The sequence below is a fragment of the Hemicordylus capensis genome, chromosome 3 (genome assembly GCF_027244095.1).
Source record: "Hemicordylus capensis ecotype Gifberg chromosome 3, rHemCap1.1.pri, whole genome shotgun sequence".
Lineage (NCBI taxonomy): Eukaryota > Metazoa > Chordata > Lepidosauria > Squamata > Cordylidae > Hemicordylus > Hemicordylus capensis.
In genome coordinates this window covers 359,053,707-359,081,046 of record NC_069659.1, presented here as the reverse complement: position 1 = coordinate 359,081,046, position 27,340 = coordinate 359,053,707, and the positions used below count along the sequence as shown (strand labels likewise).

The 27,340-nt window shown below is 58.3% G+C and overlaps 2 protein-coding genes across 4 annotated transcripts in view; one reads left to right on the top strand and one right to left on the bottom strand.

Moving 5' to 3' along the window:
- The window catches only part of LOC128349411 (D-beta-hydroxybutyrate dehydrogenase, mitochondrial-like), a 196,840-nt gene that overhangs the window by 98,965 nt on the left and 70,535 nt on the right, over positions 1–27,340 (bottom strand). The window lies entirely within an intron of this gene.
- On the top strand, positions 18,888–25,722 carry APOD (apolipoprotein D). 3 transcript variants are annotated; one of them, XM_053305635.1, is made up of 5 exons: positions 18,888–19,018; positions 20,360–20,518; positions 20,682–20,803; positions 24,080–24,168; positions 25,152–25,722. In XM_053305635.1, exons 2-5 carry the CDS (start codon positions 20,384–20,386, stop codon positions 25,385–25,387), a joined length of 582 nt encoding a protein of 193 aa, XP_053161610.1. In that variant the 5' UTR covers positions 18,888–19,018; positions 20,360–20,383; the 3' UTR covers positions 25,388–25,722. The 3 variants fall into 3 exon arrangements, with proteins under 3 accessions (XP_053161610.1, XP_053161609.1, XP_053161608.1); XM_053305634.1 differs by lacking the exon at positions 18,888–19,018 and adding an exon at positions 19,967–20,001; XM_053305633.1 differs by lacking the exon at positions 18,888–19,018 and adding an exon at positions 19,978–20,091.

The window sequence follows — 27,340 nt, the reverse complement described above, 5'->3', positions numbered from 1 at the left end:
GAAGTTGCAAAGGAGAGTGGGTCTGATGCACAGGGAGTTGAAAATGAGTTAGAGCCAGGTGAGGCAGCTCTTGTGAAGGAGGCACAACTGGTCTCAGTTGTGGAGAGGCGTCGGTCCAAGAGACAGCAAGAGTTAAGGAACCACATGTGTAGAACAACAGGCAAAGCTGCTGACTCAGGATCTCTTGATTAACAGCAGGTCAGCCTATTTAAGATTTAACCCTAACCCAAACCCTAACTAATAGGTCAGCCTATTTAAGATGACTGCACCACAGCTACCCTGCTGATAGCAACGTCAATTTCCTGTGAGCTAATCGGCTGTGTTCGTGTATTGCCTTGACCGTGTTTGGACCTTGGACTGTGTTGACCTTGCCCGTGGACTGTGATTTGGACTCTGTTGGATTGATTGAATTTGACTTGGACTGAACCTGGTTTGGAGAATTTCTTCCTATAAGACTTTGCTATTCTACTTCTGCCTCTGCCTGTTTTACACTCGGTCTGGCTAGCCTGACAGATTTACGACAGCTGGTCTCTGGGTCATCTTGGAGAGACCATATTATTCCCGTATTGCAGGAGCTACACTGGCTGTCGATATGTTTCTGGGCAAAATACAAGGTGTTGGTTATAACCTATAAGGCCCTAAACAGCTTGGTCCCTGGGTATTTAAAAGAATATCTTCTTCATCATGAACCCCACCGACCATTGAGATCATCAGGAGAGGTCCGTCTGCAGTTTCCGCCAGCTCATCCGGTGGCTACTCAGGGACGGGCCTTCTCCGCTTCTGCCCCGAGGCTTTGCAATGTGCTCCCTAGTGAAATAAGAGCCTCCCCATCTCTGACAGCTTTTTAAAAGTCTTTAAAGACGCATCTGTTCACCCAGGCTTTTAATTAATATTGTTTTAATGCTGTTTCAAAATATCATTTTAAAATGTTTTAATTGTAATATTTTAAACTTGTTGTTTTTGTTTTAATGAATGTTTTACTTTTTCTGTTTTTATTTTGTTGTAAACCACCCAGAGACGAATGTTTTGGGTGGTATAAAAATATGTTAATTAAACTTTGAGGAGTTCATGGCGGAAGCCTGAGCCAGACTGGAGAAAACTCAACAGGGAGGCCAGTGGGCTCCCGGCAGGTTGTAGCAGTGGCCTCCACTCCCGGCGGGCAGCAGGAGTTCCCACTGTCCCATCCTCCAGTCACCCAGCCAGTTCAGAGTGTGCAGAATGGAATTCAGGCCGGCCCAGTGCCTGGGACCATTTTTGTACCAGTTCCCACTCCAGCCCCGCCAGCCAGCATTGCCCACAGTCGGCCAGGAGGCCGGCCATTCCAAACTGCGTCCACCCCAGTGCCGCCGCCGCCACCCGCCACTCTGCAGCGATGACGGGGCCCCGACACCAGGATTGCAGCTATGAACCAGCATGATCGCCAGAACCAGGATACTTGGTGTCTTCTGGGGAAAGAAATTTCTTGGGATCTGAATGGAGAAGGAATACTGAAGACTGAGACGGGGGAGAAATAAAGAAGGTCTTGTTAGTGGAGATAGTGTGTCCCACTGTGCCAGCACAGCAGCAGTATCCGATTTCGAGCCAAGCAGAGGCGGGAATCGCAATTGTAAGAGAAAAGCTTTTAAAACAAGACGTGGCCAAAACTGATGATGGCAGTTACTGCCTCACAATAGCTGCCTCTGCCACACCAACAGAGGAAGGGAAATGTACAGGAGCTTGGCACGCCAGCCAAGTTGTCTCTGCCTTGAGGGCAGAGGAGGAGGAATCCCGGAAGAGCCAGGTCCTGAGGTCAGTCCAGAGCTGGATTGTGGAGAAACCAAGCTGGCTTCCACAGAGGCAGAGACAAGGGCAGCCCTTGTCACTGAGGGAGCGTTGCAGCAAAGAGTTTTGCCAGTCTTGGAGTCAGATGGATTAGCTGAGTCTTGTGAGTGCACACCACAGTTTGGTGACAGCCCAACCAGGGCAGCGGGTGGGAGTCCCCAGCTGACAGACTGGCAGGAATCCAGTCCAGAGAAGTCCAGACCCAGAAGTTTGGAGGAGCCCAAATGGCCCAAGTCCAACCACGGCAGGAGGTGGATAGGGTGGTCCTGGTAGTTCAACTGAAGACCCCAGGAAGCAAGCCGTTATTGGAGAAATACAAAAGTGCCGGCAAAACCCCTCAGATACACCACTAGCCAGCTTATGCTCTGTCCAAGAGAGTTATGTCAGGGAAATGAACGTAGCAGAGGAGGGAAGCAAACCAGAAAGAGCCATTCCAGAGATCTCTGAAGGAAATAACTGCAGTGTAAGTAATAATGAAAGACCTGTTGATCCAGGAGGGGCTCAGTGAGGAGTGCCTCCACTCATCTTTGGCTGTCTGAACATTTTGTTTAAAAAGCACACACTCCCTTGCTGGAATATGCAGCCAGGACCTCTGGGCACATTTTGCAGAGCCAGAGATCGCAGGAGCCAAGTGAGTTCAGTAGACAAGTCTAGTAGCACAAAAACCATGACCCCCTGGAGCAAGAAGGGGAAAACCTGGCACAGCACATTCCCAAGCTCCAGCTGTTCCAGCACAGGATGCATTTAGTCAAGGCCTTCTAGACACTGGCATCTGAGGGCCAGATAGACAGAGGCCACAGAGGGCCCCACAGCTCTGGGCAACCCCCCCCCCCCGCTTCCTCTTCAGATATCTGCACGTCTCTTTCCTCTTAAGGGTTACTCCTCCCGGCCATCCTTTCTAGTCCTCTGCAACCCCCCCCCCCCACCTGCCACCCGACACCTGCTTGCTAGAGCTCCCCTCTTCCCCTCTTTGTTCAGTCTGGTGAGAGGCCATGGCAAGCAGAGAGATTGGACTGAGAGAAGACTGAGGCTGAGGATTTATTTATTTATTTTAAATCACCTTACGCCCCGTTCCTGATGAGACTTGCTCATTCCCGCCCGCCCACCCCCGGTCATTTGAACACTCTTTGCTCCTATAATTTACTGACACAGAGGATCTGACACGCCCAGGCCATGCACTGCAGCCCATTTTCTATTGTGACCCTCTTAACCAACCCAAACCAGCACACGCCCAGTGGGATCAGCGAGGCCCGCCAGCCCTGAAGAGCAGGCCACCCAACTCCCTGCATTCTGCCTGGACTGTGCAGCTTTCTGATCCATTCCAATGCTAGCGAGATTGGACACCCTTCTTCAGCCTGTGAGCACCCCCCTGATTTCCCTGAGGGTGAATGCCCCTGATTTACTCCATGACCCCTCATTGAGACATCGTGCTCCAAACCCAGAACTTTGTGGTTTTCACTGGTTTTCACTCAGTTTTGTAGTTCTGCCACTAGCTGCCAGTAGAAACCAGAAGTCCTGGACTGTGTTTCCAATTTTGATGCTTTTCTTCCTGAATTTCTGCTTGCCCTCTTGTACAAAAGAAAACAAGAGGGGGAGAGAGACATGGACCTGGGCCAGGACCATGTGTGATCTTGATCAGACACGTTTTCTTTGCCTTATCCTCCTTTTATTGAATCCCCTCCACAATCTGAACACTGAAGTCCATCTGCCTGATCACGGAGGTCCTTTGCAAAATTCATCTACGCATATGTGCTTATGCAGCACCAATGGATTTAGCCTAGAATATGATCAAGGTCCTAGATGTTAGGGTCACAGGAGTGTATATTGGATTGCGTGTCTGTTTGAATTGTCTATGGAGTGGTGCCACAATGATTTAAATGTATTAGAGCCATCTACACCCACTACTGAGGAACGAATGGCACCCTTGGCATCTTGGCCCACAGGGACGGGACTCACACGTGAGGGTCTGCCTGTGGGCTGGGAGGACGCAGGCCAAAGGACAACCACCTCTGAAACTGGCTTGGAACACTGGCTAGCTTAACTTGCTATTGGCAGCTGCAAGGGGGTCAACAAAATGACTGGTAAGCCATCTGGCCATGAATAAAACGCTCTCTCAGACACGTGCTTGTGTGAGGACGGCAAATGTGACTGTGAGATGTACTCAAAAGAAATGGGACAAGAGGGGGTGCCCCCTTCTTGCCCACACTCTGGGTCGCAATGGCAATATTGAGGAGACGGAAGTAAAGCCACACCAGTTTGGGTTTCATGGGGAGCCCAGGCGTTGGGCAGTCTTGAATGCAACTGTATCTATATTTGAATCGAAGTAGGCCTATTAGAAATTCCTTTCGCAGCTGTCCAAAGGGAGCACACTCCCGAACAGGGTTTTTGAAAGGCTTTCACCGGTAGAGGGGGTGCGGTGTCATTCATAAACACCTCTGCCTGTGTTACCTTGGAAGCAGCCAAAGCATGTCCAGCGACTGGTGTACTGTCTTTCATTTATGATATTTAGAAAAATAATCGTTGCTATGTGTTAGGCTTAAGTATGGTCTGTACTTGCTGTTGTAATAGGCATTTGCTGTATGTTCAAGAAGAGGAAGCAGGGGCCGGACACCATTGTCATGGTCCTGCCACCACCTCCTCCTCCTCCTCCTCACATTCCCGTAAAAACTCAGAGCGTGCGCTTTATCCACAGGATCAGAAGCCCATGAGAAGGGGATATGTTATGGCCCAGGCTACCCATATTGGACCAGAACTCGTTGCCCAGTGGGCCAGGCTGAGGCCTGTGTGTCTTTGCCAGCAATTCCATTGAGAGAAACACAGTTGCAAGGCCTCACTCGAGTGGAATGATGAACTCCCGGGAGACAAGCTGGAAGCTAATCCCTTACTTCCTCTGACAGGATGCTTATCATGTTGATGTCACTTATATTGTTCTTCCTTAGTCAAATGTGTTGATTAACTAGCCTCAAGGAGGTACCCTGTGGCTGTTACTTTAAACATTCTTTTTTTTTTTTAGAATTATACACTAAGTAGATGTACACAGGAAGTAATTTAATTGCTGTCTCACACATATAGCTCAGCTTTTTCCTTCTTAAAGAACCCCTTTTGACCTTTTAACACTCTTTGGAGCAAGAGGTCATCCGGGGACTTGGACTGAGTTGTCAGCAATATGCGGATGACACTCAGCTCCATCTCTCCTTGTCACCTGATCCTAGGGAGGCGGTGGATGTCCTGGATCAGGGGCTGGAGGCCGTGATGGGCTGGATGTGGGCTAATAAACTGAAATTGAATCCGGACAAGATGGAGGTACTGTTGGTCAGTAGGAGAGCCAATCAGGATGAGGAGATTTTACCGGTTCTGGATGGGGTTGAACTCCCCTTGAAGGAGCAAGTACGCAGCTTGGGGGTACTACTGGACCCGGCACTGCTTTTGGAAGCTCAGGTGGAGGTGGTGGCCAGGGGTGCCTTTGCACGGCTTCGGCTAGTGCGTTAGCTGTGTCCCTTTCTCGAGAAGACAGATCTGGCCACGGTTACCCACGCCTTAGTCACGTCGCGGCTGGATTACTGTAACGCACTCTACGTGGGGCTGCCCTTGAAGAATATCCGGAAACTGCAGCTAGTGCAAAATGCGGCAGCGAGGGTTTTATCTGGAGCTGCCCATTGGGAACATATCACCCCCATTTTGAAAGAGCTGCACTGGCTGCCGGTTCGTTTCCGGGTCCAATTCAAGGTGCTGGTTTTGACCTTTAAAGCCCTTAACGGTTTGGGCCCGGGGTATTTGAGGGACCGCCTGCTCCCAAGGGTTGCTGCCCACTTGACGAGGACATCTGAGGGGGCCCTGCTCCGGGTGCCGACAATGAGAGAGGCCCAGCTGTCGTGCACTCGGGACAGGGCCTTCTCTGTTGCTGCCCCCAGACTCTGGAATGCTCTCCCAGTGGCTATTTGTTCCTTGGACTCCATCATGGCTTTTAGAAAGCTTGTAAAGACTTGGCTTTTTACCCAGGCTTTTACATAATTGTTTTTACTGCTGCTTCGGTGTGTTTTTATCTGTTGTCTTGTTTTTATGCCTGTTTTTATATGTTTTTAGCTTGATGTTTTTACTGCTTTTTATTCTATGTTTTAATTTTTGTAAACTGCCTTGGGGTTGTTTTTAATGAAAGGCGGTATAGAAATGTAAAAATAAATAATAAATAAATAAATAAACAGGCACCAGGAGCCTGCCTCTTAGGCAAAGACAGACCAACCACTTAAGAAATGCAGATGTTTGGAGAACAAAAGGAGAAAATTGCTTCCTGGCAACAAAAAGACAGTATGCAGAGGATGCTGCTCTGAAGTGGTCTAACAAAGAAACAGTTTTGTCATGAGAGGGAAGTTTTATGGTAAGAGTGACTGACACTTTGGAAACCTAGGACTGAGACGGCTGTCCTGAAAGAACTCAGGAGAGGCAGGGCTGTAATTATGGGTGATTTCAACTACCCACACATAGACTGGGTAAATTCACATTCAGGTCATGACAAAGAGGTCAAATTTCTAGATACACTAAATGACTGTGCCCTAGAACAGTTCGTCATGGAACCGACCAGAGAGAGGGCGACCTTGGATCTAATTCTGAGTGACACCCAGGACCTGGTGCGTGACGTCAGTGTCATCGACCCTTTAGGGAACAGTGACCACAGTGCCATCAAATTCAGCATACATGCGGGGAGAGAATCACCAAGGATCTCTAACACAGACATTTTAAATTTCAAAAGAGGAAACTTCTCTAAAATGAGGAGTATGGTGAAAAGAAAGCTGAGGGGGGAAATCAGGAGAGTCACTTTGCTCCAGAGTGCATGGAGTTTACTCAAAACCACAATACTAGAAGCCCAGTTAGATTGTATACCTAAAAGGAGGAAAGGTACCACTAAGTCCAGGAGGATGCCAGCATGGCTAACAGGTACCGTCAAGAAAACCATAAAAGGGAAGATTTCCTTCCGAAATTGGAAGGCCTGTCCAAATGAAGAGAACAGAAAGGAACACAAACTCTGGCAAAAGAAATGCAAGGTGATAATAAGGGAGGCAAAAAGAGAGTTTGAGGAACATTTAGCTAAAAGTATCAAGGGGAATAACAAAAACTTCTTTAAGTACATCAGAAGCAGAAAACCTGCCAGGGAGGCAGTTGGACCATTAGACAATGAGGGAGTGAAAGGGATTATTAAGGAGGATATGGAGGTTGCAGAGAAGCTGAATGAGTTCTTTGCATCTGTCTTCATGGCAGAGGATACTGAGCATATACCTGTTCCTGAACCAGGCTTTTTAGGGATGGAGGCTAGAAAGCTGAGTCAGATAGAAGTGACAAGGGATGATGTTCTAAACTGTCTGGGAAAACTGAAAGCTAACAAATCACCAGGGCCAGATGGCATCCATCCAAGAGTCCCCAAAGAACTCAAATGTGAAATTGCCGACCTCCTTGCTAATATATTTAACTTATCCCTGAAATCGGGCTCTGTACCAGAGGACTGGAGAGTAGCAAATGTAACACCGATTTTCAAAAAGGGATCCAGGGGCGATCCGGGAAATTACAGGCCGCTTAGCCTAACGTCCGTTCAAGGCAAATTGATGGAAAGCATCCTCAAGGATAAAATTGTAAAGCACCTAGAAGAACAGGCCCTGCTGGGAGTGAGCCAGCATGGCTTCCGCAAAGGTAAATCTTGCCTCACCAACCTTTTGGACTTCTTTGAGAGTGTCAACGAGTGTGTGGATCAAGGTGATCCAGTTGACAGAGTCTACCTGGACTTCCAAAAAGCTTTTGACAAAGTTCCTCATCAAAGACTCCTGAGGAAACTTAGCTGTCATGGGATAAAGGGTTAAGTATATGTGTGGATTGCTAACTGGTTGAAAGACAGGAAACAGAGGGTAGGTATCAATGGAGAGTTTTCACAATGGAGGGAAGTAAGAAGTGGGGTCCCCCAGGGATCTGTACTGGGGCCGGTGCTTTTTAATTTATTCATAAATGATCTAGAAGCAGGGGTAAGCAGCGAGGTGGCCAGATTTGCAGATGATACCAAACTCTTCCGGGTAGTGAAATCCAGAAGAGATTGTGAGCAGCTCCAAAAGGATCTCTCCAAACTGGGGGAGTGGGCGACAAAATGGCAAATGCGGTTCAATGTTAGCAAGTGTAAAGTGATGCACATTGGGACGAAAAACCCCAACTTCAAGTATATGCTGATGGGATCTGTGCTTTGGGTGACGGACCAGGAGAGGGATCTTGGGGTCGTGGTGGACAGCTCGTTGGAAGTGTCGACTCAGTGTGTGGCAGCTGTAAAAAAGGCCAATTCCATGCTAGGGATTTAGGAAGGGGATTGAAAATAAAACTGCTAATATTATAATGCCCTTATACAAAACTATGGTGCGACCACACTTGGAGTACTGCGTACAATTCTGGTCACCACATCTTAAAAAGGACATTGTTGAACTGGAGAAGGTGCAGAAGAGGGCAACCAAGATGATCAGGGGCCTAGAGCACCTTTCTTTTGAGGCAAGACTACAACACCTGGGGCTTTTTAGTTTAGAAAAAAGACGAATGCGGGGAGACATGACAGAGGTCTATAGGGTCATGCATGGTGTGGAGAAAGTGGAGAGAGAGAAATTCTTTTCCCTCTCACACAACACTAGAGCCAGGGGTCACTCCATGAAATTGATTGCCAGGAGGTCTAGGACCAACCAATGGAAGTACTTTTTCACACAACGCGTGATCCACTTGTGGAACTCTCTGCCACAGGACGTAGTGACAGCCAACAACCTGGATGGCTTTAAGAGGGGTTTGGATGACTTCATGGAGTAGAGGTCTATCAATGGCTACTAGTCGGAGGGCTACAGGTCACCTCCAGCCTCAAGGGCAGGATCCCTCTGAGTACCAGTTGCAGGGGAGTAATGGCAGGAGAGAGGGCACGCCCTCAACCTCTGCCTGTGGCTTCCAGCGGCATCTGGTGGGCCACTGTGCGAAACAGGATGCTGGACTAGATGGGCATTCTTGGGCCTGATCCAGCAGGGCTGTTCTTATGTTCTTAACTCCTAGTTCAGGTCTGTGAGAGCCAGCGGCTATAAAAAGGGGTCTCTGGACATGGCAAATCGGCAAGCTTTGCCTAACTAGCAGATCTTTGCTCAAGAGCGATCCCAGAGTCCGCTGTTCAAGCCGGGGAGCTCTCTTCATGGTTAGGCCCCAGGGCTGAGGACTGGCACTGAAAGCCGGCCCTGGAACGAGGCCCCAGCCCACACGGACCTCCTAACGGAAGAGGTCGCCCCGAAGCCTCCCCAGAGAGAGCTGCAAGGCCGTCCCGGAGTCCAGCCTGCCAAGCAGCCACAGCCTCCCTTCTGGCCTGGGCCAGGCACCTTTGCACAGAACGGCCACTTCCTTCTTAAGCCTGTCTGGTGCAGGGTCCTGTCCCCCCCCCCCGCAGCCACTTGGTGGTGGTGCCTCTGGTGCAATCCCCCCCCACACACACCCCCAAATAGCGCCGAGGGCAAGCACTGAAATGGTGCCCCCCCCGTCCAAACATCTGACACCCATCTTTCAGATAACTTTACCATAATATCAGCTGAAAAATACAGGTCAAGCTCCTTAATCTTTGAATGTTTCAAAAACTATTTAGCAGTGGACGTAGCCAGACCAAAAAATGCTGGGAAACGACAAATGTCAGTATGCTGGGGCTCATGAAACACCCAAATACTGGCAGCTGGGAGACGGGGCTGCCCGGGGCTCCTTCTCTGCTCCCTGATCCCTGGTGGTGATCCCTGAGACAAACGGCTCTTCCCATTGCAAAGGAGAAGTGCGGAAAGGAAGGCGACCTCACTGAGGTCTGGTAGCTTGGGAGGGGCTCCCTTGCCCGTCTCTTCTCGCACACAGGAGGACCGGGGCGTCACCTTCATCCTGTTAACATGGCAGGCATGTTAAGAGCAGCCTCGTCTCTGGATGCCTGAAGCACGGAAGGCCCCTCACGCGGCGGCAGCCACGGCCACACGGGCACCGGCGGGCAGGGGCTCTGAGGCCGAGTGACCTGCTGCTGCTGCTGCTGCTGCGCGTGAGCAGCCATCCCCTGCCTGCCTGGGGGCTCCTCCTCCTGCTGGGCCTGCTTGCAGCTGGAGGCAGGCAGGGAGGCAGGGAGGGAGGCAGCTGTGCTGTGCAGGCATGTCCTGGAATGGGGGCAAGGCAGAGACCCCCCCCGCCCCGCCGGGTGGCCCCAGGGAAGGGCGGCCTGGCCTTGTGCAGCAGCAGCTGCCACGTCTGGGTTGGGGGTGGAGGGGGGCGAGGAGGAGGGCAGCTTCTGGGGATGGAGAAGGTGCTGCCTGGGTCAGTCGGGGGGTGGCTGTTAGTGCCACCCCCCCCCCGTGGAATGTCATTCCCTGCAAGGAGAGCCAGACGCTCAGGTGGGGGTGCCCACAGGGGGCTCAGCAGCCCACGGTCCACGGTGGGCACCCCAGGAGAACCAAGGGGGGGGGAGGAGGAGGCCCCCGCTTGCTGTGCTTGGGGCCAGGGGAGGAGGCACAGGCCGAGGGCACAGCCTGATCGCTGCAGCAGCTCCTCCTCCTGCTTCGTGGGGGTGGGCTGGGGGGCTGCAGGCGGCTCCCTGGGCTGTCCCACGGGGGGTGGGGGGTGGCCCAGAATGGCTTGCTTCTCTCCAGGCCCTGCCCTGAGCAAGCCACCTCCGCCAGCACAGCAGGGCTGGCGGGGGGGGGGGGAGAAGAGGCTGCCCTCACCTGCCTGCCCGCCTGCCTGTCATGGTGTGTGGGTGGCTCACCAGCCCAAACACCCCAAAGAGAACCCGGGGCCCCTTGGCCCAGGGGCAGTGGGGTGGCCCGTCGAGGATGGGGCCTGCCACCATCTGTGGGCACAGCCATGGGTTGCGGGGGGGGGGCTTTCCCGCCCCTGCCACACGCCCCCTTTGCCCAGGCCTGGCCCTCCTCAGGGCAGCGTCGTGGCTTCTCAGGTGCCCGTCGTGGAGCCCGCAGGGGGGTGTCTGCACAGGAGGAGGCGGCATTTTGCCCCAGAAGCATTCCCTCCGTGGAGGCGGGGGGGGGGGCTGTTTCTGGACCCCTCAGTCCGTGGTGTGGGGCATGTGCTCTTCCACAGGCAGTGGCTGGGCCAGGACCCTCCCTGGGCTCCAGGAGCCCTTTGGCTAGTCAGTCAAGACGGCTCAAGCAGCAGCTTCCACCCCCCCGGCATCCCACTGCGGGATGTCTCCACTGTGTCCTATCTGGGGGTCCCATATGAGGCCACTCCCTTATCCTACCCCTGCCCCCCCCAGCTGAGGACCACCTGCACACGCTGGCAGCAGCCTGGCCTGCTGGAGATGCTGCCAGGGACTGATGTGTGGGCCTTATCTGCACATAGCGGGGGGGGGGGCGGAACCCACCTGCTGCTCCCCGCCCTGCTTGCTTGGAGTCGCTGGGGCCCCCCTCTGGCTCCAGGGAGGCCAAAGGGGGTTGGAGATGCAGCTTCTCTCCTCTGGTCCAGGAGGGCCACCTTGCGGGCAGAGAGAGTCGGCAAGGGCCTTCCTCTGGCCTCCCCCCCCCCACCCCCAGTTCTCTCCCTCTCGGCTCTGGCTTCTGCAGAGAGAGCTCCGGGACGCAGGCCTGTCTGTCCAGGTAGGCACTTCCTTCACAGCCCTCTCCAAGTATCTGCACCTTCGGTGTCACTCTGTCTCCAGAGACTCTGGCTGGGCTGGGTTCTTCTCCTCACACAGGCAGGCTTGCTCTGCTGCAGTTAGTTGGGGTCCATGGATTGGATTCCCTTGAGATCCTTTCCCTGCAGCCTCTGAAACTGGGAGGTTGCAACCACCTGTCTACCTGTGAATGCATCCTGACTTTCTAAAAGAGAGCAGGAAATGGGGATAACTTTTACTCCGAGGGAGTAAAACAGTTTACTGCTAAACTTGCTACCTAAATCTATGGAGGGAAAAGCAGTTTCCATCCAGTGGCCCAACGGAACAAACATCTCAACCCTCCGAGGTCAGGTAGGGTTGGGGGTTAACAAACACACACTTCTGAATCACCTTTCTGCCTCAGTGGCCCCCAGAAACCATCACCGAAAAGCAGAAAACATCTCACAGGCTTTTAATTAGCATTAATTTTCAATAGTTTTAATAATTTGTTTTAATAACTGTTTTATGCTATTGTTTTTACTGTGTCATGGGTTTTAATCTGTGTTGACTTTTAAGTATTTTCAGTTTTGTACGCTGCCTAGAGATGCACATACCAGGCGATATAAAAATATAATAAATACATACAGGCACACAATGACACATATTATCCACAGAAGCCAAGGAAAGATCCAAGGTCACTTGGGCCTGAATATGAAGCCCTGCCTTAGCCCAGGGACGCACAATTTTGGCCCTTCAGCTGTTCTTGGACTACAACTTCCAGCATCCCCTGCCACAAGGGTCGGTCATCAGTGATGGATGATAGGTACTGTAGTCTATTATCTGCAGGAGGGCCAAAGTGGTAAAGCCTGCCAGGCATAGCCCCTCCTCTCCCCGGCTGGAAGCCAAGCTGTCTGCAGGCTGACAACAAGGGCAACATCTACCCCTCAGTGGGGCGGCGTGGAGCAGGGGAGGTCCTGTCAGCAGGGCCCAAATCACTTCTGTGCCGCCCCCCCCCCGCCCCGGGGATGTGGGGAGGCGCCAGGGGTATGGGGCACGTGGAGGCCTCCCTCCTGGTCACACCCTCCACTCCCCACTTCTGGAGCTCTTACTCAAGGTCACAGGGGGATTATTTTCATTAGGTGGCATCATTATTTAATTGGCTGTTCTTCTTGTTGCTTTGTCCACACAGGGACCTGTTTTGCTCAACATTTTAATCACTTCTCCTAAGTGGAAAGATAAGTAGCGGGTGTGACATTCTCTCAAGCTGGGTGAACCCTTGGAAGAGGAGGCATTGGGTCGGACATGGAGGGAGCCGGGCCTGCTCCAAAGAAGCTGAAGGCACACAATGAGGAAGGAGGAAGGAAGAAATGCGGGTGGTGTGCTGGCGAGGCGGGGGTGGCTGGGCAGACTGTGTGTGTGGGGGGGGCTTCCTGCCCCTTGGCTTGGGCTCCCTCCCCAGAGCCAGGAAAGCAGCAGCAGCAGCAGCCGCCGCCTGTGGGGTCAGCGAAGAGATCAGCCAGGCACGTCTGGGTCCTTCCTGTCGCCTGGATTTTGCCAGAGGGGAGAGGTAGGGAAGGAGCCCGGGAGCCTCGCAGAGAGGGTGGCCGTGCAGGGGGGGTGCATGCCGTCAGCAAGCCTCCCTCTGTCCTCACAATCCTGAGCTCTAGAGGGGGGCGAATGTTCCTGGGCCGCGGATGTCCGAGGCACCCCCTCGCCCCCCAGAGCCCCCAGCTGGTGAAGGCACCACTCGCCGGCTGGGGAAGGAAGGAAGGGGGCGATGGGCAGACGGGCCGATGGCCCTGCTCCGGTGCCAGACACATCCCCTGTGCTGAGGAGGTGGAGCGTGGCTGGCCCTGGAACGCGGAAGCGCTGCCCTTTGCCATCTCCCAAAGGCAGGCGGTGGGGGCCCCAAGGCAGCGGAGAGCTGGTCTCGGGGCAGCAGGCATGACTGGCCCACTTTGCAAAGCAGGGTCTGCCCTGGTTGCATCTGAATGGGAGGCTCCATGTGTGAGCACCGAGAGAGATTCCCCTCTTAGGGCATGGAGCACCTGCCTGCTTGCAGGAAGAAGGGCCCAAGTCCCCTCCCTGGCAGCAGCATCTCCCAGATCAGGCTGAGAGAGACTCCTGCCTGCAGCCTTGGAGAAGCTGCTGCCAGTCTGGGTAGGCAATCCTGAGCCAGATGGACCCAGGGTCTGACTCAGGATAGGGCAGCTTCCTCGGTTCCCAAAGGTGGCAGCAAGGCGGTGGTTGGGGGTGTGGTGCCGCAGTCTCTCAGAGGTCTTCTGACTCCACACGGCTGGCTGAGCTAGAGGCAGAGAGGCCCTTCGGCCTGGGAAGGAGCTCTGTGCCTGGGGGTGGCTGTGCACCTGTGCATCGCCAAGAGGAGCAGCCCAAGGAGGCAACCGCCACATTGGTCTGCCCAGGACCCTCAGTGGGGAGGAAGGGGACTAGATCCCGGAGGGTGGAGCTCGCCCTGGACAGTGCCCCCCACCCCACCAGCTTGAGTGCGTGTTGTGCTGGACTTGGCTATGGAGGAGGTGGGGGCAACGAAATGGCAAGAGGCACCTCCCATCCCTGAAGAAATTAAGCTACAACACTTGGGGGCTTTTTAGTTTAGGAAAAAGGCAACGAAGGGTAGACGGAGAAAGATTGGTACAATGGTGCCTAGTGTGGAGCACATGTGGGGGGGGGAGGTCCTTCTCCCTCTCTCCCATCAGGAGAACCAGAGGTCATCCCATGAAGCTGATGGCCAGGACATTGAGGACCCAGAGATGGAGACACTTCTTCTTCCCACAGCGCATAACGAATCGATGGAATGCTCTGCCAGGGGATGTGGTGGTGGTGGTGGCCACCCGCTCGGAAGGCTTGAAAAGGCTTTGAAGGACACATTCATGGAGAATGCAGAGTCAGCCCCGGCCAGCTGCGGGTTTCCCAGCCGCCGTTCTAAGTATCCGTGACTGGGAAGCTGTGGCAGCAATTGCCACGCACAACCCGAGCATCTGCAGTTGGGTGAGATTGTTTTGCAATTTTTTTGGGGGGGGGTTGTGATTTTTAGGAGTCAGGGGTCATTTTCAGGGGTTGGGGCTCATTTTTGGGAGTCAGAGGTCATTTTCAGTGGCCCCCTTTGCCCCCCTATCTCACTTCTGGTGATTGGGGGGGATTTCCCCCCCTATTTTTTACTACATTTTTGCAACCGCAGTTCTCCTCACCCCATTTGCTATTGGTTTTCAAATGGTTTAATGTGGCTTTTAAATCTTCTTGGGCTGCCGAGATCAGCCTCTTTGGGACAGGAGCAGAAGCACCCAGAGGCCTTTCTCCAGACGCTGGGCCCATCGAGGTCTGTACAGAAGAGGCTCTCAGCCGCCCCGCGATCTGCAACATGCGTGGTGTAAGCGTGGAGAGCCAGCGTGGTGTAGTGGTTCGAGTGCTGGACTAGGACCCGGGAGACCCAAGTTCAAATCCCCATTCAGCCATGAAACTAGCTGGGTGACTCTGGGCCAGTCACTTCTCTCTCAGCCTAACCTACTTCACAGGGTTGTTGAGAAAGTGAAACTTAAGTACGTAGTACACCGCTCTGGGCTCCTTGGAGGAAGAGCGGGATATAAATGTAATAATAATAATAATAAACATGCAGCGGCAGCAGGAGGTGAACCGGAGTGGATGGCGTGGAGTCCGGCCCTCGGTCTGGTGTGCTGGGGCTCTGCAGGGCTTCGGACTCCGGGGTCTTTCCCAGCCCTGCTTGGAGAGGCGGCAAAGGACTTGGACGGGGACCGCTGGGCAGCAGCCCCTTCCCGACTTCTGGGTCTCCCGCAGGAGGGCAGGCGGAGTCTCCCCCCCAGCCCAGCCCCTCTTTCAGGGCACACACACACAGCCTGGACCCCTCTGCCTGCAAACCCCCCCCCCGCCCCATGTCTGGTGCCAGAAGAGAAATGGTGGCTGGGGGAGCAGCCACCATCCCTGGGTGGGCCTTTGGTGGGGCAGCTTCTCCTCTTGGATGGCCAGGGAGGCTGTGCCAGCCCCACATTCATTCCAGCTGCTGCTGCTGCTGACATTTGTCCCCAGGACAAGCCAGTCTGGGCATGATCTTTCCTGGGCAAGGCAGCAGCAGCAGGAGGTGAGGAATGAATCACCTCATCATCCCTCCCTCACCTGCTGCCTCCTCCTCCTCTGGAGCTCCCCAGAGTAGGCAGCTGAAAGGGCCCAAAGCCACTGACAGGCAGCAGCTCACCTCAGAGACACCCGGCTCTCCTCAAGTCTCTGGCAGTTCCCAGGGCTGCTTCTTGCCTTTGGCCTGAGGCAGTGTTTTGCTGTGGTTAGGAACATAGGAACATAGGAAACTGCCATAGACTGAGTCAGACTATAGGTCTATCTAGCATAGTATTGTCTTCACAGACTGGCAGCGGCTTCTCCAAGTTTGCCGGCAGGAATCTCTCTCAGCCCTGTCTTGGAGATGCTGCCAGGGAGGGAACTTGAAACCTTCTGCTCTTCCCAGAGCGGCTCCATCCCCTGCTGAGGGGAATCTCTTGACAGTGCTCACACATCAAGTCTCCCATTCAGATGCAACCAGGGCAGACCCTGCTTAGCTACGGGGACCAGTCATGCTGGCGACCACAAGACCAGCTCTCCTTTCCGCAATGGAGGTTCCCTGCAATGGGGACATTTTCAGTCCCGGATGGGATGGGCGGGGGAAGGAGGGAGGAAAGCCCGGTGGATGATGTAGCACCAGGTTCTCACTGCCTCTGGCCTACCAGCACATGGACCCTTGGGGAGTTCCCCACACTCACCTCTCAGTGCTGGTTGGCCACTGGGCAGCGTTGGCTTCCTCGGCTCCAAGGCCTGAGCGGCCTGCTTTGCCGCAGCCTCTGCCTGACCTTCCTCCAGGCCTCCCGGGTGCTTGTGCCTTTGACCCAGGAGCAGCGGGTGGGCTCTTCCCTGGGCCTGCTGTCCACAGCAGCACGGAGCCCCTGCCCAGGAGAGAGCTGCCCCCCCTGCACTGTGTTTAGCACAAGGAAACACGAAGGGCAAAGTTACTGGGGGGTGTGTGTGTAAAGGGCCCCCCTCCTTCCCCTGCCGGCTGCCCCAACTCCCCAGCTGCAGGCCCCCTTGAGGCTGGTGCCAGCCGGGGGTCTCTGGGCAAGGGCAAGCATGCCTCGGGCCCAGTCCAGCGCCTGCAGCTGTTTGCCCTCGTGGACTGGAAGCAGCTGCTGGGGAGAAGGGGCAGGAGCCGGGGCCTGCCCTCCCCTCTTGCCCGGAGGCATCTGGGGGGGGGCCTCTGCCCGGGACAGGAGGCGGGACTGGAGGGGCTTCCTTGGGCCGGCTCCAGCAAGACGCTTCCGATTGCCTGCAGCCCCCTCCTCCTTTTTGCCTGGAGACGAGGGTGGGCAGGGGCTAGAGAGGAGGCCAAGCCCCTCGCAGGCCCGCAGGGAGGCCAGCGGCAGCATCGGCTCAGCCCACCGCCACCACGGCCCCCCCCAGCCCCGCCCCCCATGTCAGCTGTGACCTCAGATGCAGGGAGCATTTAGCCACGCCCCCATGCCTGATGTCAAACATAGGGGGGGCGTGGTTTATCTCCCAGAGGGGGCCACGTGTCCCCGTTTGGGAACTAAATCCAGCCAGTGCTGCATTTGCAGCGTGACCAAGAGCAGCCCCCCCGGCCTTGGAAAGGCAAAGAGAGCCGCTCTGGCCTCACAGCAAATGCAGCGCTGGCCCATTTAGCTCCCCAAAGGGGGTTTGCGACCCCGTTTGGGAGCTAAGCCCCGCCCCCTGACTGATGTGGGTGTGTCTGGGGCGCGAGGCGCAGCCCCTGAGGAGGTGGTGGTGGCCCGGGTTGTGTGAACCCGTTGGCTCAGTGGTGGCTCCTGTCGCAGAAATCTGGGCTACGAGGCCTCCAATTTTCCCTGACGAGAAAGTGAACCAAAGTGACTGTTGAGGATGAACTGATGGTTTCTGGACTGTGTGATAAGGAGGGGAATGGGGGGGGGGGGTTGACAATGAGCAATGGGATTACTGTACTCCGAAGTGCCTACGTGCCTCGTTGGGACCATCATGTATCTTGTCTAGAAGAACCGTGACTGGTCCCTCTAGAGGGGAGGGTGCTCACTTTACAAGAGCCGATGGATAACTAGACGTTCACAGAAAGAGAAGGATCTATCTATATATTGCTCCTGGGTGTGCCCAGGAGAAATGCGTCCCGGCAGGGGGCGCCTGGTTGGTCCTGGCGGCACACCCAGGAGACCCAGTGGGCCAGGAGTGTGGGTGGCCATGGTGGCCGCGGAGCCCAGATGGCGGGCCTGGCCGGGCCGCGGGGAGGCCAGAGGCGGTGGTGGCGGTGGGCCCGCTTGAGGACAGATGCTTTGTGCCCGGGCCCACTAGTGAGTATGTAACACATCACCACCATTTTGTGGGGTGCTTCAACCATCACCTGCGTGCATTAGGTGAGGGCCCGGCCGTGATTCTCATTACGTGATCAAGTGCTTTGAATCGGATGGAAAGGGCGTTGGCCTCTGCCTAGAAAGAACCGAGAGTGTCGTATTCCCACTCCACTCCGCCCCGGCCCTTTGCCTTGCAGGGGCTAGAGAGGCAACTGCCATCAGTGCCTTCTTGCTTTCTTTGATTTCTAGACCGCCCTTCCAAAATTAGCTCCGGACAGTCTACACAGAGGAATAACAAGTGAATGCTGCTGAGCACACACACGTGCGGGGGGGGGGGGGCAGAGAAGGCCTTGCTGCACACAGAAAGGGAGACAATAAACGGGCAGTCCGGGTGGCAGGAGCAGCTGCCCTGGTCTGACATCATGGTCCTCCTTTCCACTTTCTTTATCCATCCCCTGCTCACTGGGCCAAGAGGCGCCTTCTTTTAACGGGGTGGTTCTCTTTTACTGAGCAGGGGGAGAGCAACTGGCCCTCTCCAGCCCCAGCACAGGACCCCTCCAGTGGCTGTTGCTGGGGTCGCTCTTCTGTTTCTTTTCAGACGGTGAGCCCTTTGGGGACCGGGAGCCATCTTATTTATTTATTTGTTATTTCTCTGTGTAAACCGCCCTGAGCCATTTTTGGAAGGGCGGGCTAGAAATCGAATTAAGAATGATCAATAATAGCAGCACAGAGGCCTGCCCCCCCCCGTCTGCTCAGGAAGGCCACAGGGCCCCTGGGAAGGCCCCTGAGCTCTGGCCCTGCTGAGCAGAGGAGGCCGGGGTGGGAAGCAGGCTGGCTGGGCAGCCACAGGGCTGGCCCTCTCTCGGGGTCCGAGGGACCAGCCCAGCCCTCCCAAGAAGGGTGGCAGAGGAGCAGGCGGGCAGGCAGCACTCCCGGCCTGCCCAGGCCCGAGTGACCCGAGGCGGATGCCTTGCAGGCCCTCTGGAGCCAGGCACCGAGCCACTCACAGCTGCCCAATCGCCAGCAGATCGGCGAGGCGAGGCGAGGCGAGGCGAGGGTGGGGCTGTGAGGAGCATCCAGTCAAGCATGTGATGAGGGCTTCAGGAGCCGGAGAGGCTTATAAAAGGAGGGCCACTCCCAGGCCAGGGATCCTCCTCTCCACAGAGCCCCTGGCTGGAGGAGGCATCCTGCTGGCACCTGCTTCGCAAAGGTAAGCCAAGGCAGGGCCCTTCTTGCTCCCAGGGAGGGGGAGTTGCATCCGGGACTCCTCCGTCCTCCAGCTGGGCTTGGGGAAGCCTGCCAGGCTCAGGCTTTCCAGGGCTTTCGGTGTGTCCTGGCGACCTCCAGGCCAGAGACCTTGAGGGAAGGAGCTGCCCACCCAAGAGGCCCTCCTGACCCTCCTCCAGGCACCCACAGGAAAGGGCCCCCGTGGAGCAGCCGGCCTGCCCGGGATGTCTGGCGGGGAGAGCCTGAGCGCCTGGTCACCGGCCAATGCCTTTCGCTCCCCCCCCCCACTGCTCACCTCTGTGCTGTGCCAGTGCTGCAGCAGCCCCAGTTCTGGGTGCCCCCCATGACAGGGGCCACCGGGCGGGGAGGGCTTCAGCCACCCCGCTCCCACACCCTCCCTCCTTTGGCCAGGGACAGCACTGGACAAAAGCGGGGGGGGGGCAGCGCACAGAAGCAGCAGTGGGCCGTTCTGGGTGGGCGAGCTGCTGTGTCCCACATCATTCTGCAGCGGGGGGGGGGGGGCGGCAAATGCCACCCTGATCTTCGGCAAAGGCGCTAGCCTCCTGGGATGGCAGGACTCCGAGAGGCCCAGCAACCCCCTTGGCTTCTCGGCTGGCCTTTTCAGTTCACTCCCAATGGTGCGGACCTTCCTGGGATCTCTTAAAGACCCATGAAGGGAGAAGGACGGAACGGGGTCTTGCTGGCCATGGGGTGGGGGTGCCGCCTGAACCCCTCTTGCAGCTCCGGCTGCTGTCCTCGAAGGCCCCTGGCTGGCTGTGTCTGTGGGGCCGCCAGGCTGATCCCTCCCCTGTGGCCGCTTGTATGAAACCCCCCAGCCGGGAGGGCCGGATCCTGGTTCTCACAGCTGCAGGCAGGCAGGCAGGCAGGCCCACTGTGGGCTGAGGAGGAGGAGGAGGAGGAGGAGGCCCGGCCGAGCAAATGCCTCCCCCCCCCCGGATGCTGAAGGTGGGGTCCAGAAAGGGCTTGCGTTGCACAGGGAGGGTCAGTCTCCCCACCTGTTCCTGGCATCTCCTCCTGCCTTGGGGTGGGCTGCAGGTCTGTGACTTGTCCTTCACTCCCTCCTGACGCACCTGGGGCTGCCCTGTGCCCGAGCCCGCTGGCTCTTCTTCAGGCACATGCGGGGGGGGGGTTCTCTCTCCCACCCCCCCGCCCTGCTTCTCTGCCCAGCACAAAATGGAAAGGAAGGGCCCCCCCCCGTCCCTGCCTAAGGACTCATTGCTTGGGCACTGGGGGGGGGTCTCTCTGCTGCTGGCCTGGCCGCACCACAGCGGGATCCGCCTTGCCTCCCCTTCCTCCCCGGCAGGAGAGCGTCTTGCTGCCCACCAGGATGCAGAGCGGCGGGCGCTGGCTGCTGCTGCTGCTGCTGCTGCCGGCCCTCCTGAGGAGCCAGGCCCAAGCGCAGAGCTTCCACATGGGCAAGTGCCCCGACCCCCCAGTCCAGGAGGTCTTTGACGTCACCAAGGTAGGCGGAGTGGGGGGGCCTCATCCGCCCTGAGCCCAGGCCTGGCGGCGGCAGCAGACTCGGGCAGTCCGAGCGGGGTGCAGAGAGACGGGCTTCGGGAGGCCGGCCGGCGATGACCTGCCCTCTGCGCTCTGCGCACGCTCTCTCCCCCTCTCGCTCTCAGTATCTGGGGTCCTGGTACGAGATCGAGAAGCTGCCCGCCAGTTTTGAAAAAGGCAGCTGCGTCCAGGCGAATTACTCGCGGAAGGAAAACGGGAAGATCCACGTGTCGAACAAAGAGCTCCTGTGAGTGGGCGGCGGGGGGGGGCGGCGGGGGGAGGCCTGCCATGGCGGGGGGGGGCTGGATGGGGAGGCAGCAGCTGGCCCGCCCCCTCCCCTGTCCACGCGGAGAGGGGGGCGGCAGGGCTGGCTTGGTCCCCGCGGCGGGGGCTTCCTCTGCCTGCCGACTGGTCCCGGCGGGGGCTGCTCTGGGGGCAGCGAGCGTCGCTCGAGGGGGCTGCTGATGGCTGAACCGTGGCGGGGGGTGGGGGGAGAAGGGGTCCGCCAGGCCAGCCCGCCGGCTGAGCCGGCCACGACCCCCCCCCCCTCCTGCAGCAGCCGGCGCCCCGCCTCTCCTCCCCCACAGCAGAGAAGCGGCCCGAAGCCCTTCTTGGAGCAGGCAGGCAGGCAGGGACGGCGCTTCCTCCTCGCCCTTGCTCCGAGTGTGAGTGTGAGTGTGAGTGCGGGAGAGGGCATCCAGGCGGCGGGGCGGCTGCCTCCTTCGGGTGGGGGGGGCAGCCTCTCTCTCGCCCGCTGCCGCTGGCTCCGTCGGCGGGGCGGGAGAGGCATCCACCTCGCACCCCGCTTGGGCGCCCCCCCCCCCCGCGCGGACTGGGGCTCGGGCCGCCCTCTCCCCACGCGCGGCCCGCTCGGCCTCCCTTGGCCCCACCCGGCGCCCCCAGACCTCCCTCACCGCCTGGGAGTGCAAGGGGTGGCGGAGGGTGCCTCTCCCGCCGCCCCCTCTCACACTACACACACACTCACTTGGAGCAAGGGCGAGGAGGGAGCCAGCACCCAGCCGGCCCTTTCTCCGCCACCGGGAAACAGGGTGGGAATGTAGGGAGCTGCCTTTTACCACTCAGCAGGGTCTGCCCAGGCTGGCAGCGGCTTCTCCTCCCAGGTTGCAGGCAGGAGTCTCTCCCAGCCCTCTCTTGGAGATGCAGCAGCCAGGGAGGGGACTCGGCACCTTCTGCATGCAAGTAGGCAGGTGCTCTTCCCAGAGCGGAGTCCCCATCTTCCCCTCAGAGGAAGATCTTGCAGTGCTCATGCGTGTAGCCTCCCATTCATATGCAAACCAGGGGCAGACCCTGCTTAGCAAAGGGGACCATTCATGCTTGCGAGCACAAGACCAGTTCTCCTCCCAGGAGGGCAGTGGCGGGGGGGGGGGGGCTGTGTGGCCTCCCTTCCTGGAGCTGGTTGACCCAGGGGGTGTGGCCGCTGCATGCAGTATTGGGGGGGGAGGAAGGGCCCCCCCCCGCAATCCCCAGGCCACTGGTAAGCGCCCTCCTGTGTGCAAAGCTGCTGCAGATGAGCCGAGTGGGATGCTGCTGCTCTTCTGGGGCTGAGTGGATGGGTGGATCTTCCTGAGTTTGCGCCCACTTGCTGGAGTTGTGCAGGTTGGAATTTCAGCTTCCGCTGCAAAGTTGCTGAACAAGTTCTCTGGGATCTGTGAATCTGCTTCGTGCGGGCAGAAAGGCTACTAGCATCCCCCCCCCATCTGCAGAGCAGAGCCCCCTGGCTGCCCCCCCCCCCGTTTGCTAGCATTCTGCTCCTCCACCTCTTCTGTAGCAGGGCCAGGGCAGCCCCCTGGTCTACTCCAGCGTAAGGAGGTGTTGGCGACCCAAGCAGAGCGGGCTGACTCCCTTGCCCCGAGGCTTGGAGGGAGGGAGGGGAATGTGGAGCAGGCCCTCCGCTGCTGTGACTGGGCACCGGAAGGGGAGGCTTTGTATGCCTGGCATCGCCCGCGCCTAGGCTCTGCTCGGCGCAGGCGCACGCACACCCCGTCTGTCCACAGTGTGGCCCTCTGTCCTCCTTTGCACTGCTGGGCAGAAGCTGGGCTGCCTCTCAGCCCTGCCTTGCTGGGGAACCAGCACTGCGTGCTTTGCCAAGAACTGGGCCGTTGGTCTCTTCCGTTGGCTCCCTAACCCTTCTGGAGAAGCCACTGCATGTTTTGTACCGTCTGTATAAGACAAGCATGAGATCTTGGCCCTTCAGCAGGCGTAGGATCTAATCACAGAAAGGCTGAGGCAACAGCAGAAGGAAAAGGAGGCACGAGTGGGAAGGCACAGAAAGCGGCAGCTGCTCTTGCCTTCGAGGTGTTCCAGATGGCAGGTCAGGACCTTTCATGCACACTCGGAGTGAGAACTTTTCCACCCCGCCCGGCGCGCTTCCCAGCACGGCCTCAGGATCTGGTGGTGCGGTGTTCAGATGCAGAGCAGAGACCTCCAGAGGAATGTAATTGTACGGAAATGTCAGCCACTAGCAACACTTCATCAAAACATAAGCCAGCATTGCTCAACAAGGGGTCTGAAGCACTGGGTGCCCAAAGGAGGCTCCAATGAGCAGCGTTTGGGCAGGGTGCCTGAAAACAAAGGGTGAGCCTACTGGGGCAGAGAGTTCCACAGCCTGGGCACCCCTACACAAAAGCCCCTGTCTTGCAGGCCTACCAGCTACTCCTCCGATGGTATGAGAGGACCCATACCAGTAACAAGGGGTGGGGGTGGAGATAGCAGAGCTTATTAGGGGATGGAGCTATAGCTCCAACTTGTACGTATTGCCTGCTTGTTCGTCTTCTCCTTGGCTCCTTCATCGTTTAAAACCCCTCATTGTTGCTTTTAAAGTGTGCTCGCTCTCCCGCCCTACTACATGTGAGCACGGTCAGAGATGCCCCCCTGAGGGGATGACGGGGCCACTCTGGGAAGCGCATCTCGGTCCCAAGTCCCCTCCCTGGCAGCATCTCCAAGGTGGGGCTGAGAAAGACTCCCGCCTGCAACCTGGGAGAAGCCGCTGCTGCCACTCTGGGTAGAGCAAACTGAGCTGGAGAGACCAAGGGTCTGACTCAGTAGATGGCAGCTTCCTATGCAGAGCAAGGGGCAGGGGCGGGGCCGGGGCGTGCCCACCTGCCGGCTCCTGCATCCCCGCCCAGCCCATGGAGGCGACACGTGACCCAGGCCGGGCCCCCCTCCCAGCTTGCCTAGTCCGCCTCGCGGGTGAGTGGGCCCTGCCCGGAAGTGTCCCAAGTGGGAGGGCGGCCAGGAGGAGGGGGCCTCCCGTGGGCCTGGCCGGGGCTTCTCGCACTGTCTTGTCGGCGCCCCAGCAATGGCCTTGCCACCTTGGGTTGGCTGTGTGGCCCGGGGGGGGGGGAGGCTGCCAGGGCCCCCCCCCCGGTGAGCTTCCAGGCGGAGGGGTGTGTGCAGCAGCCTCTCCCGCCCCGGGGGGGGGGGCCCACCCTTTCTTCAAGGGGCCTCCGAGGCGGCCCCCGCCCTGAGCCACCTCCCTTCGGAACCTCTCGCTCCCTCGCAGCTCCGACCACACGGAGAACAAGATCGAGGGAGAAGCCTTCCAAGCGGACCCCGGCGAGCCGGCCAAGCTGCACGTCAAGTTCAACTGGTGTAAGTGGCTGGTGGGAAGGGGCTGGTGGCGCTGGGCCCTCCCCGGGACCCTGCCCCCCTTGGCTGCAGCAGGACCCAGCACTGGGGCAGGCCAGGGGGCGCCTCCAGCACAGGCAGGGCAGGTGTGAGCGCGGAGTCCTGGAGACGGAGCCCGGGCCGGGGGCCAGTGGCTGGAGAGCTGCCAGAGTCCGGCCAGCGGCCCAGCCCCACGGAGGCCGGGCTGCCAACGCCCGGCGGCCTCCAGGAGGCCCTCGGGGAGCCACCCCAGCAGCTAAACTCCAGGGCCTCCGGAGGACCCTGCACAAGGGCAGCGGAGGAGCAGGCGGCCCCAGGCCTGCCACGCGGAGGAGGTCTCTGGGAGCAGGACGGCCGCCTCCGAGGCCTTGCGGAAGGAGGCAGCCAAGCCGCCCAGGGCGGGAATGCCAGCCCTCGCCTGTGGGTCGCTTGCCTGCCTGGGCCACAGGCTTGGCGTCGTGCTCACAGCCACCCTGCACGGAGAGCAAGCTTCTCCCCGCATGGCAGGTGAGGGCTGAGCACGAGCGGCTCCCCCAAGGCCTCTGCCCAGTGGCGAGGCGAGGCGAGGCCCGAGGCAGCCCTGCTGGCCAGCTCAGCCTCTTGGCAGCCGCCTACCCGGCTCCGTCCTCCTCTGACTGGTGACCTGGGAGAAAGGGGGGCTCAGCCTGAGGAAGGGGGGCCGAGCCGTCCCCACGGGGGGGGGGGGCTTGGCTGGGCAAAGTGAGGCCCGACAGCCAAGACTCCCCTCGGCCTGACGGATGCTTGGCGCAGCCCGGAAGACTACAGGGAGACTCGGCTGGCGGGGCTGGCGGTCAGGTGGGCCCGGTGGCGCTCTGGGCCAAAGGCAGGCCGGTGGGTCGGGGGGAGGCCGCCTGGCCACCCAGCTGCATGCCGAGGACGGGCTTCTCCCCGGGCGCCTGCTGCCTGCGCCTGACGGCCTCTGCTCTTCCGCCCCCCCCCCCGCCCAGTGATGCCCGCAGCCCCTTACTGGGTCATCTCCACCGACTACGACAACTACTCCCTGGTGTACTCCTGCACGCCGTTCCTCTGGCTCTTCCACGTGGACTATGCCTGGATCATGTCCAGGACGCGCCAGCTGCACCCGGAGACCGTGGAGCACCTGAAGAGCATCCTCCAGTCCTATGGGGTCGACACGGCCCGGATGAGACCCACCGACCAAATGGACTGCCCTCCTGACATGTAGCCGGTGGGGCCGCAGGCTGCCCAGGCACGGGGGCGCGCTCTTCTCCGCCCGCTCGCTTCTGATGCCAAACCGCAAATCCTTCGCTGCTGGTTGGTCGGCTTTCCGCTGGTGTTGGGGGGGGGGGGCTGCTGCTGCTGCTGCTGCCGCCTGGGAACTTCCGGAGAGGGCTTCGCACTCCTGCCTCTTCCTCACTGTGGATTCCTGGGGCGGGGGGGGGGGGGGCAAGGGCAAGGAGCCGGTGCTTCTGGCAAACCCGCCAGGCCCAGGTCTCTTCGGAGGAAACGCCCGTCTTCCTGCTCAGAATAAACTATGCCAATCAAGCATATCGCTTCTAATTCTGCCTAATTTATTCTTCCACAAAGGTTTGGATTTTCCAAAGAACGTGGAGATCCTGTTATGGGTGTCTGGGATGGGGGGGGTAAGGGGGCAGCCCTCCCCCTCCCCGCTATTGAGCCAGTTCCCACTGAGTTCAATGGGGCATACCCCCAAGGTGGGGATTGGATTGCTGGCTTCCCCCCCCCCCCCAAAGTCCAGAGGATGCCGTTGCAGCAGCACGGAAAGCTTCCCTGGGGCACGTCAGGCCATCAGGACCCCCCCCCCCCCGCCCCACTCATCCAGGCAGTGTTGACTGCCCTCCTGGAGCTGCTGCCAGGAAGGGATGGAACCTTCTGCAGGCGAGGCAGGCCTCTCCACGGAGCGGCCCACTTCCCAGCCCCATCCAGCCTTTGCCCTTCTGACCTGGGGGCACGTTGGCCCACGCTTGGCTCCTGATGAGCAGCCGGCTGGGAGGCTTGCCACACACAGGCAGGCGGGAAGTTCAAATGTGGCCGCACCACCGTTTTGCAGAAGGGCATGGCAGTCTTAGCCGTTTGATTTCCAGGCCCCTTCCTCATGATCCCCAGCATGGAATTGGCCTTTCTCACAGCCGCCGCACACTGAGTCGACCCTTCCAACGAGCTGCCCACCACCCCCCCAAGATCCCTCTCCTGGTCCGTCACCCACAGCTCGGATCCCTTCAGTGAATACTTGAAGTTGGGGTTCTTCCTCCCAATGTGCCTCACTTTACAGTTGCCAACACTGAACCGCATTTGCCACTTTGTCGCCCACTCCCCCCATTTGGAGAGATCCTTTGGGGGCTCCCCACAACCTGTTTTGGATTTCACTTCCCTAAATAGTTGAGTGCCATCTGCATATCTGGCCTCTTCACTGGTCACCCCAATTTCTAGGTCATTTGTGAAAGCTTGTCAAGCAGTGGGGAGCAGAGCAGAGCTCAGCCGACAGCCGCTCCTTGGGGAGATTTTGTGCTTGAGCAGAGGCCGGCCGGCAGCACCCGCCCCCCCCCCCCCCCCCGTAGTGAAGGGAGGGCTCACATGGAGCAAGTGTGGGGAGGAGGGTGGCCTCTCCTCAGAAGGGGACCCGCCCAGGAACATCCAAGGGAGAAGAGGGAGCTTTCCCTCCAGTTCTGTCCAAGAGGGCCCTGGGAAGCGGCGGGTGGCTGGCTGGCTGCTGCAGAGGGCGTGGGGGGCATTCAGAGCCCCCTCCCCACAACCTCCTGGGCGGGCCCTGACCGGTGGGCTGCCTCCGACCCCTTCAGTGGCGCAGCCGGGAAATGCCAGGCTAGCAAGCAGGAGGCGGCCAGTCCAAATCCCCGCTGGCCTCGGGTTCCCCAGACGACGGGAAGCACCCACGGCGGGCAGGGCGATCTCGGAGCCTCGTCATCTCCTACGGTGCGGGGGGAGGCCAGGGCCAAGCGCAGGGCTAGTCTGGGGGCGCCCGGAGTCGGAGTCGCCTCAAGGCCACCCTTTCCTTCCCCACCGCCAGGCAGGGCGTACCAGGCTGCTGGGCCGAGCAGGATGCCCAGGTCTCCCTCACCCCTTCACCAAGGACCGGCCCCACCCCACACTGCCAAGTGGTCACCTGGGGGGAGGCCTTAGGAGACTGGGGCTCCTTCAG

What these genes read in the sequence shown, in the direction of transcription:
- APOD (XM_053305633.1), top strand. Translation starts at nt 19,993, where the DNA reads ATGCTGAAGGTGGGGTCCAGAAAGGGCTTGCGTTGCACAGGGAGGGTC. An exon ending in TGCCTTGGGGTGGGCTGCAG is followed by an intron (nt 20,092 to 20,359) that starts GTCTGTGACTTG and finishes CCTCCCCGGCAG; the next exon opens with GAGAGCGTCTTGCTGCCCAC. An exon ending in AGGTCTTTGACGTCACCAAG is followed by an intron (nt 20,519 to 20,681) that starts GTAGGCGGAGTG and finishes TCTCGCTCTCAG; the next exon opens with TATCTGGGGTCCTGGTACGA.